At 38.6% G+C, this 11,557-nt stretch overlaps 1 protein-coding gene across 1 annotated transcript; it reads left to right on the top strand.

Moving 5' to 3' along the window:
- Positions 1-80: 80 nt before the first annotated feature.
- LOC104081567 (cadherin-5 {ECO:0000250|UniProtKB:P33151}) lies at positions 81-7,232 on the top strand (the record flags this gene model as incomplete). The annotated part of the gene is made up of 7 exons (XM_009584368.1): positions 81-250; positions 2,022-2,275; positions 2,847-2,989; positions 3,776-3,900; positions 4,955-5,063; positions 5,347-5,592; positions 6,401-7,232. Coding segments are annotated over 7 exons (1,541 nt in total), but the record flags the coding sequence as incomplete, so codon positions are not given.
- Between the last annotated feature and the right edge of the window lie 4,325 nt (positions 7,233-11,557).

Raw genomic sequence — 11,557 nt, 5'->3', positions numbered from 1 at the left:
TTAATGATTCTATGATTCTATGTACACACTCTTTGTCTTTTTTGTTGTTTTTTTTTTAACAGCATCATTTTACTTTAAAGTTCCTGAAAACATTTCAGTAGGAGGAGAAGTTGGCAGAGTCAAAGTAGAAGATGTTGATGAACCACAACATAGAAATACGAAATACAGTTTTGTCAGAGGAAATTACAGGGACACCTTTGAAATTGTAGCAAATCCATTCACAAACGAAGGAATCATTAGGCCAAAGAAGGTACTTTTCCTGTAACAAAAATGATTATTTTGTTTTTCCATGTGTAACAAGAGTGTTTGATTCAGTTTGGGACTAGCAGCAGGGAAAAATGGAAATGCGTGGAAGTCAGCATGAAATGCGTTCATCCTGAAAACCCTGTTCTGTAAGCTCTGTGAGAAGAAGAGCTGGTGATTTACTAGTCCGTTTCAACTGCCAGTCCCGGGCAAATCTAGAATTACTGCAGAGTGCAATGGGGACTATGCCAGATATTCAGGTTACGCACTTCAGGCTCCTCTCAAACTTCAGATACTTGAATGCTTCAAAGAGTCAGTGATTTTAAGAGTTGAACCAACTGACCAAGTCAAAGAATTCTTCCCTTCTGCAGCCCAAGTGAAACCAAAGTAGAAAATGTGAACAAGTCCACCTGACCACTCTTCTAAAAGTGCTCTTTACAGTTTGGCACTTGCTCCAATCTGAGCCACAGCTCCCTTACTTTCCTCAGGGAGTTTTCAGAGCTTCCCCACTAATTCCTTATAACTTCTTAAGAGGGCCCAGACTCTCCAAAGCCTTTATTATTGGTTGCTCTTTGTTTTTTAATTCTCAGACCTACTTGATTTGTACCAAGGGACATTCCTGCGTTATGCAGAGCGCTGCCAAGCCAAGAGTTCATTGATTTCATTGACTTACAGTAAAAAAAAAGAGGAGGGAGGACTATAAATCACCTCCTGTAATCCTCAGATTGACAGGAATGTGTTTTTCACTTCCAAATGTCTCTCTGTAACTGCTAAGACTAGAAATGTCATTAAGAAGAAGAGAAAACTTCAAGGAAAAAAAAGTACCAAGTATTCCAAGACCAGCAGTAAAGCTTTCAGCTGTGGTCACACTAAGTGTAAGCACCTTTCCTTCACCAAATGCAGCCCTCCCCCTTTCCAGGACCTGAGGAATGCATTGCTTGCAACTTCTGCCCAGAGGAGGAGCAGTAAGAGACCACACACACACACACACTGGGCGATTTGGAATCAGCTCATATTTTAACATGCAGTGGGCAAAGTTCATTCCCCTGTTTTGTAACGTGCTTTTGGCCATGCACAAGTCATGATTTTAAATATGCAGCCATGTGAGATAAAATTTCAACTGCTAGATAAGCACTATCACTTCCATTTGCAATGTCTACTCAAAGAGAAAAAACAAGAGTCACTACAATTAACTACTGTGTATTTCACGGTGCTTTTATAATCTCAGGCGATAGTGCAAAGGGATCCAAACTTTGAAATGAGCGATAGCTTGGGCATTTTTTACTGCCCTAGCTCCTGGCCTTCCTTCCATTGTGTGATTCCTTTCCTAATCTCAGTCAATGGGAAAAACAAGGAAGCGGATGTCATTTATCACTAAATGCCCCAGCTATCAGTCAGTGCAGCTATGAAGTCTGCCTTGAATGACTTTAGAACAGAAAGCCTAGCCAAGAAGAGGAGGATCTGGTCCCCAATTTTTGAGAAAAAGAAGCTAAACTAGTTTTGGTAGCTACAGAATTATAAAAAGAAAATTATTTCAACCAAGAAATACTTGCTGAACTTAGAATACTGGATGAATCTGTTCAAAACCAGAAGTTGCTCAAGCCACTCTATGAAAGAGAAGTTCAGTTTGGAAATGCTCTACCAAGAGTCCAGCTACGACACAATTTGGTAATATTTCCAAACATGAATTAGAGAACACGGCTTAAATTTGCATAGCTAATGCAAGGTTTACTTAGACATCTCTAAAGGAAGAATATCTGTTTGTGTCTTTTTTCTAGCCCCTGGACTTCGAAAAAGTAGCAGAATACAGGTTTGACATTGAAGCAACAGATCCCACAGTTGATCTTCGCTATTTTAAATCCGGTGGCTCTAGGAGCATTTCAACAGTCACCATTGAAGTCACTGATGTTGATGAGCCTCCTGTCTTCACCAAACTACCATATGAATTTAAAGTAAGGGAAAATGACCCAGAAATAAGAACACTTGGTTCAGTTTGGGCACACGACCCTGATGCAGCTAAACGGAAAATCAGGTAACACAACACCAGCTTTAGTAATTCTATTTTAAAGCGGAGAATTCATTAATGATTCCAAGAATTTGACAAAGAACTGAGACTTTGGCCCTATTTTTCAGAATCTGTATGCCAAAAAAAAAAAAATCCAATTCGATTTTTCTGGCACTGCAGCCATGGATATATATGGTAACCAACAAATATGAACATAAATTACATTTACCCATGTAATTACCACATAAACCTACTGATAAAAGATTTGCACATTTACGGGAAAATGCATAATCCTGGATATCTTTACGTGGTTATAATTTATTGTTACTTTTTTTATTGTAATAACTCTCTCAAGCTTGTGCTTTGAAAAGAAAATAGACTTCTGAAACAGCAAAAGACAATAATCTGGAAACTTTTCCAATGGATATATTCCACTCTCACAGCTTGCATAATTTTAGGGAAATATTCTGAGACCGCCTGGTCAAGATATTAACATAATTTGTCACACAAGAACTCTCTGACCTTCCACTATGAAGAACTGAAGTGAAACAGTATTATCACCCTTGCATTGACATATCTCTTTTAAAACAAAAAACAGATTTATTCGACGAAGGGCTAGTCCTAATGGAGACTATATTAGGGTATCCGATACTGGAATTATTCAACTTCCCAAGCCCCTGGACAGAGAATTCAGTTCCTCATACAACATCACTGTAGCAGCTCAGGAAATCCTTGAAGATGGTAAGTGCTATCCTATCCACTTCCCTATTTCAGAGAAATCAGCGTACAACTTTACAGCAGGACTGTAGTTTATCAAAAAGGAAAGCTGCAAGGGTTTGCACAATAATCTTCCAAATCAAATTAGTATCTACAAATAGGTCAAATACAGTTTTAAGATTTGGCCCCTAGCTATTACGAAAATGAATTCAGTTTGTTACAAGGAATGAAAAGGGCATGAGGAGAGGAAGCAGCTTGGGGAACAGGGATAAGCCTGTGATTAGAGCAGAAACATCCCAGCCAGCTTCACCCACTTAGAGTTACAAAATCCCCCTCCTATGCTGCCGCCCAGGGAGCATTGCTACACAGGCATCCTCACATAGCTTCGCTTGGGTTCAGGAGGCAGGGCAGGCCAGGGAGCCAGTCCCAAATTGATTTGGGGGAGGCCAGCCTTTTCTGGAGGGTGAAAGATATTTAATAATATAGACATGGCCTGTTCTGTGCCTGTTGCCTTAATGCCAGAGAAGGATGCTGGATCCCATAGCCACACAGCGTGACAAATCAGGAAGTCATAAGCAATTGTCATTTTCTTCCTCATAGATCCCTGATGATTTAGCCCAATAGGGGAGTTTAAAGGAAAGTATCTGAATCTGTCAAAGGAAAAGTTTAAATTAATGATGGAGCTAGAAACCCTCCATATTCGTCATGCAGGAGGCACAGAGGTGGACACAAACAGTGGAAAGGGGGGGCTAGACAGCACTGAGATTCCAGACATCTCAGAGACCTGCACTGTTGTGGTTGTCATTTCAGGCCGTCTTTCTGACAGAGAATCACATGCCCAAGTTCATGTAATAGTTACTGATGAAAATGATAATGCTCCAGAACTTGTCTATCCTGAGGAACCCAGAGTGTGTGAAAATGCTGCACCAGGAAAGGTGAGACAGGAGGGAGAGTTTCTTCCTTAAACCTGAATTATCTACTTTGCAAGCTCAAGTGAAAGATGTCTTTTAATAAAAGTTAGTCTAAGTTTTCATAACCAAGCACCTGATCATTTCACTGATTTCCAAAATGTCAGTGGTCAGAAATCTCTTCAGGACTTTACACTGTCGAAATATTGACTTTTATCTGCTTATGCACATGGGCTGCACAGTTCCTCTCCCTCCAGGCTCTTAAGTATGCACGTGCGTTAGCAATTGAACCATGAAGTAACAGTCAAGCCTTGCAGAGCAATAATTAGCAATTAGTTTTATCACACAAATGTTCATACATGATACTGAGAATGAAACCATTCCAAAATACTAAAAGAAACATTGCTGCATATAACATTATTGTAGCATTCATCAAAGTGCAAGTATCTGCATGCACAAATAGTGTTAGTATGTGTGGTTTTAGATGTTTGGCCTCAGACACAAGTATTTAGCCCATACATGTAATGTTTGTTTAATAAAGAGACTTTGACTGGACTCTCTGATGGAATTGTTAGAACACACAAGGTATTATTTCACCTTTAATTTAATTTTTAAAATACCTTTGGGACATAATCATACACATTTTTTATATTTTATACATCTAATCTACCCCAGGTTGAGGTTTTCAAAAAGAAGCATGTCATTTAGGAGTGCCAGTCTCAATGACATTCAATGAATGAGAGTCATACTTCTAAGTAAGTTGAACACTTCAGAAGACAGTCATCTTAGGTATTTAAATGAGCCATATGTCTTTGAGCATAAGACTTTTTTTATGCTTTAATCACACAAGATTTCCTCTTTTGTTTCCCACCTGTGAATGAAGGGGCAAGACTGCTCCTTTTGAAGATGTACAAGGAAACTACTTGCCTTGAAAGAACTTGAAGAGGAACATCACAAGATATCTTTGTCCTGCCCTTTACTGAAGGGTTATACAGGATATATAGCTCAGCTCTAACTTAAATACTGTAAGCTGTTTCATCACTGGAGGCAATGAAAATTATGACCTCTTCCATCTTTGTAGGTAATCATCAGGATTTCAGCTACTGACAAGGATGAAATATCACCTAGAGGTTTCTTCAAATACTCCCTGGCCACAGAAGATAGCAACTTCTCCTTGGTTGAGAACTACGGTAGAGTATCCCTGCAATGCATTTTCTCAGCTAGCCAAAGTGAGACACTAGGACACAGGGGAGAAAAGCTGTAGCAATGACCTATGATTGGTCTAGCTGAGCTAAGTAACAATTTTTAAAGCTTTAACTTACTGAAAAAAAAAGTTGTTTGTTGCCACCCAAGTTTCACTGGGTTCCCTAAAGGCTGGCTCTGTCTGAGGGGAAGATGTACCAACTGACTGCTAATCTATAAGGAAAATCTGGTGGAGATTATCACTTAATTAGATGTCATTACTTCTTCCAGATAACACAGCTAATATCACTGTCAAATATGGACAGTTTAATCGTGAACTTGCCAAAATCCACTACCTGCCTGTCATCATCTCAGACAACGGTGATCCTGAGCTCAGCAGCACAAATACACTTGTTATCAGTGTCTGCAAGTGTAATGAAAAAGGCAACTTCACTTTTTGTGAGGAAAGAGCTAAACAAGTTGGAGTTAGTATACAAGCACTGGTGGCAATTTTTATCTGTATCTTCACAATCATTGGTAAGTATTTGACTTTTGTAATGTTCTCTGACTTAAAATGTGGGGATTGTTTTGTTTTGTTTTTTCTTAACTGAGATCTACAGAAGCATTGTGGCTATAAAATGGTCACAAAGGCAGAAATACTGTAACTATCTGATTCATCTCACTTGCTCTTTCTATTTGGCCTTTTAGAATAGTTTCAGCTACAAAGCTGTTCATTCTATTGGAAAGGCTGAGGCACTGGAAAGGTTATTGCATGTACGCATAATAGACTTGATTTGCTCTTACTAGGCTCACATGCAACTATAAAACAGGAAATTTGTGCTGGGGTGAGAACAATAGGATTCCTGTTTCCAAAGGATGATCTAGTCTGGAAACCCTTTAAACAGTACAGTGAACATATATACATAAATAAATCTGTAACAAATCAGCAGACCAGTACCTATTTGCTGTATTTATAATCTATCAGAGAAGGGGCAACATTTTTTCTTGCTTGAGAAGAGGCCTCCTTTGCAATTACCACATAAGTAGCATTTGATGCCTGGCATTAAAAGATTTACCAGTTCAAGACAGCAGTTGATTCAATGAACTTGTGACACTAAGCATTTGTACTTGTGATTCCTGCTCAAGAGTCAGTTGTACAGACTGAACTGTTTTGAGAACATACAAATCCTACAGTTAAACAGTATTTTAAATTTTTTTTTTTAAGAAATATGTGTTAAAAAAATTCACTCCAGAAAAAAAACACTTCAGACTGTGTTGCATATCTTAAATGCAATTTGTTTTACTTCCTCACTTCTCTATTTACACATCTAAGTTTTCTTTGCAGTAATCACATTGCTAATTCTTCTAAGAAAGAGACACAAGAAGGATTTGAGCGGTCTTGGGAGGAATGTGGCAGAGATTCATGAGCAGCTTGTCACTTATGATGAAGAAGGTGGTGGTGAAATGGATACCACCAGCTATGATGTATCTGTACTCAACTCTGTCCGCAAGAATGGTATAAAGCCGGAAGCAGTTCCCTCTCCATATGCACAAGTCCAAAAGCCTCCTGGAAATATAACTTCTGGTGCTGGAGAAATGGAAATGATGATTGAGGTTAAGAAGGATGAAGCCGACAATGACAGGGATTTGCTGCCATATGACACACTTCATATTTATGGCTACGAAGGTGCCGAGTCCATTGCAGAATCTCTTAGTTCTTTGGAATCAGGCTCCTCAGACTCAGATATCGATTATGACTTTCTAAATGACTGGGGACCGAGGTTTAAAATGTTAGCTGAGCTGTATGGATCAGAACCAAATGAAGATTTTGTGTATTAAGTTCAAATTAGCCATGAATTTTCTCCCTCCCACTACAGATAGACATCAAGAGCCTGCCAATGGCCAAAGAAGAACTCACAGCTCTTCACCCAAGCCGTACTAAGATTTCAAACAGACATGAAAAGAAACCTGACAGCAGTAGCGTTAAAAAGAAACACACAGATCATATATATTGACTTCCCCCAGCACTGCTATCCTTGCTAACATCCAGTTCTTTCCCCAAAGTTGCTGCTCGAGGACCTGCTCGAGTCTTCTAGGACACAACTCCTCTCCCTGTCCAGATAGACACTTCTCCCTAGAAAGTGGTTTTGTCCCCAGTTTCTCCTTCATTCCTCTCCTCCTGTACTGTTTTCATCAACATGCATTCAAGGTCACCATGGAACAGAGAGGTTCGGTGGCATTGGGAAGGAATGTTTTGAATAACCTTCTGTATCTCCAGCCAGCTGGTTTGCCTGGCCGTCTTGTAACATCTTTATTGATATTCCACGCTTATGCTTACCCAGCAGAGGAGAGGAGGAACATATGGTTTATCGCTTAATATTAGAAATTATTCCATCACTTTCAAAAAGAGACATGATTTTTCCTTCTTTTCAATCTATTAATTATTCTTGCTTTACAGTCTTCTACTACATACATGAGTTACTAAAGATAAAATTAGACAGGATTTTTAGATGCACAATCTGGTTTCATCTGTCATTTTTAACAGCCTGATGATGATTTCAGGCACCTCTCTGGCGTGCTAAAATTTGCTCTAGCTAGCAGCAAAATTGTTTTTTCTTTCTGTAAATAGGATCTCAGTGTTACTCAATGGAACATATCCTGCAGGGCAGGAAATGTGGAGATCAGGGGAATGTTAAGATCCAATACTGTAAATCTCTCTAGATGGCAACATAGGTCTCTTTAGATTTCTAAAGAGGTTGAATAGGTTTTTTATTCAATGTTATTAAAGCAACTGTATTTTTTCAGGGACAAACAAATGAAGGGCCTCATTACTGTGAAACTCTCTTGATTTTTTTCTAAGCAGGTACTGTAAAACGGGTATTTTCCACCTAGGAAAATATTGTAGACTTCCAAACCAGAATGCTACACACCCACACATTTGTCTGCATAAAAGAACCGCAAATACAAGTAAGGTTTTGGAGCTGCAACTACTGTGTCCCTGGTAAGCGTGTGTTTAGTTTCTCACCTGATGAAGAGCCACAGAATGAACAGAATGAAACTTCCCATGCGGGAAGTTACCCAGCCAAATACATTTTGTAAAAAGCGGGTCTCATATAGGACAATGGCCTGTCTCTGGCTTCTGGCAATGCAGATTCCCATTGCCTTCAACAGGAGCAGAGCCCTACCACACAGATACTCAATTTTGCAGAATCTGTGTTCGAGCTGTATGTATTAGTTTAGTTGATTTGATTATTTAAATTTGGTAGCTAACCAAATAACACTAAATCTTCTTTTTTCCTAAACCAGTATAGTGGAACCTCACAAATTTGCTTTTCACTTATTCATGTCATCTTTAATTTACACTCCCTTCCCCCAAAATGCTTTCTTGGCAGGAAATAGCAAGGCACTATAATATGGTCTCACATTAGCCCTCACTAGTGTAAAAAGTTGTCCAATACAATACTTAAGTGGACACTAATGCCTACTATCATCAATAATGCAATCACTCAAATATGAACTGAAGAAAAACTAAGTAGAATTCTGCCCATCAGTCAAATCAGCTTTGGATCACATCCTTTATAAAAGAAGTACATTTTGGGATGACAGCCTTGGTTTTATTTTTAATGTGTTCATTCTCTTCTGTTTTGCTTAATCCAGTCAACAGTGTATGCTACTGAGGTTCCACATGTTAGTATATTATAAAGAATGCTAACTAATAATACTTACAGTTTAAGGTTTTCATCAGTAACTAAGGTATTGGCTATCAACAGGTAAAGTTAGTTATGAAATTATTTAGTGCAGTAAGTAAAATACTTTGGTAAGCATCATCCAGATAGTATTACCTGTAATCACTATTTTTAAGCCTGTTTTATAAAGCTATTTTAAGGAACACTGTATCAATTTCCACTGTATAAAGATGTTTGCACTGTATAGTTTCTTTTTATATTCCTGTACTGTTTTGTTTTGTTGTTTTTTTTTTTTACTACATAAAAGCCAATCTCAAGTTTTGATTTTCTGTGCATTAATGAGTTTCACACAGAAGACAATACCAGGCTTTGTACCACAGTGAACTCAACCATAAAAACACTGGTATCTACACTCTAAATGAACTCAAACTAGACACAAATTCACCAAAGGACTTTCTGTAAAAGAAATTTTCTCACACTTTGGAAAGCTGTCAGTAAAGCTCCTGGGGTAAGGAAGATAAAAGACCCAACAGTGCAGTCTGGTTTCAGCAGCTGGTAAGGTTGAACCCTCTGACTTTGGAGGACTCGTGTCTGCCAGTGCTACAGGATGCATTCAGTTTCTGAGCAGATGTTTGGTATTTTAGCAGCCAGGCATCAGGGTGATTTTGAACCACCGTGTTTACTGAGATCCTGACCTTTTTTCCTACTAGAAAAGTACTCCTCTCCAATGGTAAAGGACATACTGCAGTAGAGAAAGTGCTAACACCCTGGCTCAGTACATACGACCCACTCGTGGGGGAACTACACATATGCCCACTACTTGAGTGGTCTGTCAGTGTCACCTCGACAGCAAAAAAGGATGACACCCCCAGCACCACCATCCCGGCCCCCGGCCTGCTATCTTCTTCTTCTCTGATCTGCTGCTACAGACATATGCAAGCAGGATTACTCTATAGCACACAAAAAGCTCCAGCTTTCTCACAGTCCAGGATTTACATAGGACATGACAGAACAGTATGCACCTGTAACAGAGAAAAAAAAAAAAAGACCCCTAAATTTGCAGCTTTAGATAGCACAGTTTCTTAACATTTCATTTTGCTACTAATAAGGACTATCCCAATATATTCCCAAGATTATTCTTGCGCTTTAAAAAAATCACATCAATTTTCCCCAGATATCGCACTTACAATTTACAAAGCCTGGAATAGAGCAAAAAAGTTCAATCCCTTCACTGCTAATTATCATGAGCAAACTCCAGATCAAACAAACTTTAGCACAAGTTGTATTAAAGACACAATAATGTGCTAATTATGTTATAATGAAATGCATTTTTCCACAGAAAGAATTTGATTAAACAGCTACTTGCAACTTGTAGCAGAGAGTCTCATAAAGGTTTTCATTATTCATTTAATTAATATGCATTTTAATCTCTTATCCCTAAAAATATATCATAAATTATTATTTTATTACATTCAGACGCAGAAGTTCATGCCATTTAATAAAGGTTTTTTACTCCCACCCCATTAGAAATTTTCATGAAATAATGACTTGTGATCAGAATCCTTGATACATATCAAAGCAGCAATGAAAAGCTGTTCGAATATGAACACCTGGCACACCACCGCACTTCCCAGACAGGTCAGGTGAGCTAAGGTCCCATTATCAAAACAAATTTCCACTGTTCAGAGAAAGAAAGAACAATTGTATCGGGTATTATCCGATTACAGTCCAATCCTACTGATACACAGTCATGAAGAATATAACAGCAAATCCAGTGAAAACAGAATGATTAGTTATAAAAGGGGAAAAAAAATCTCTTCTGAGTAGTTCTTCTTCAATTAGTGGGTTCTTCCCTTTTCTCCTTTCAGCAACAACGGTTTAGAATAGCATCAGAAGGGACCAGCCAACCTGGCAATCAGACCTGCTCAAGCACAGGTATTGTCATCCAGCCAGGACTAACTGTAGTGAGCAAGTCACATAAAGCCACACTGGTTTTTTCAGTTTAGAGTTCGGAGTACAGATCCACCTATATACATTTATTTTAAATGTTTTCACTCTGTATGTCACATGCAGGGGAAATGCTCATGGTGGTAGTAAACATGCAGATATACTATCCTATTTGGCTAGAAATAATAGTTATTTCCGTTATATTTCAGGTGGCACTAGGACAGAAAAAAAGAATAATCGCCATCTTTCCTGACCTATTCTCCCCTCCTACTTTTTTTTTTAATAAATGTTTCAAGTTTGAGGGAGTAAGAAAACTCTTGTGGTTTTACCTTCACATGCTTCCTGGAATGAAAGAAATAACCAAGGTGGTATCTTTCCCATTTAAGAAACTACCATAATTTTACTACAGCACAAGTCACCAAGTCTTATCAGGAACTGAATAAGAGTCTGATCAGATCAAAGTGGATGATTTAACCTAAATCTAATCCATAGAAAAAGCATGACAGAAAACAAAACAGCAAAGACACACTTTTAGTCTGCATCAGAAAAAGGAAAAGACAACAAAACCAGCAAAACTCTTTTATGAGCAATAAAAACCCATGGATCTTTGCTGACCTCTCCCAGCTTCCTGACTTTGTTCCTGCCTGACCTGAAAGAAAAGGGAAAAACCAGCATTTCCTTCCACTTATCCCCAGCGAGGGGCTGTCCCACCTGCTTTCCCACAAGACTCTCTTAATTCATTCTAGTTAACCCCTTCACCAATGCCACAATCAATCACAGTTTCTGCAATTCTTTCATTCCTCCTTAAAAAGGAACCCCTACTTGAAAGCCAGTGCTCCAAATGAAGTTACCAAAACAAGCAGAACAAA

This window comes from Fulmarus glacialis, unplaced genomic scaffold (assembly GCF_000690835.1).
Source record: "Fulmarus glacialis isolate BGI_N327 unplaced genomic scaffold, ASM69083v1 scaffold29820, whole genome shotgun sequence".
NCBI lineage: Eukaryota > Metazoa > Chordata > Aves > Procellariiformes > Procellariidae > Fulmarus > Fulmarus glacialis.
Note: the sequence above shows the minus strand (reverse complement) of the source record. Positions and strands in the feature narration are given on the sequence as shown.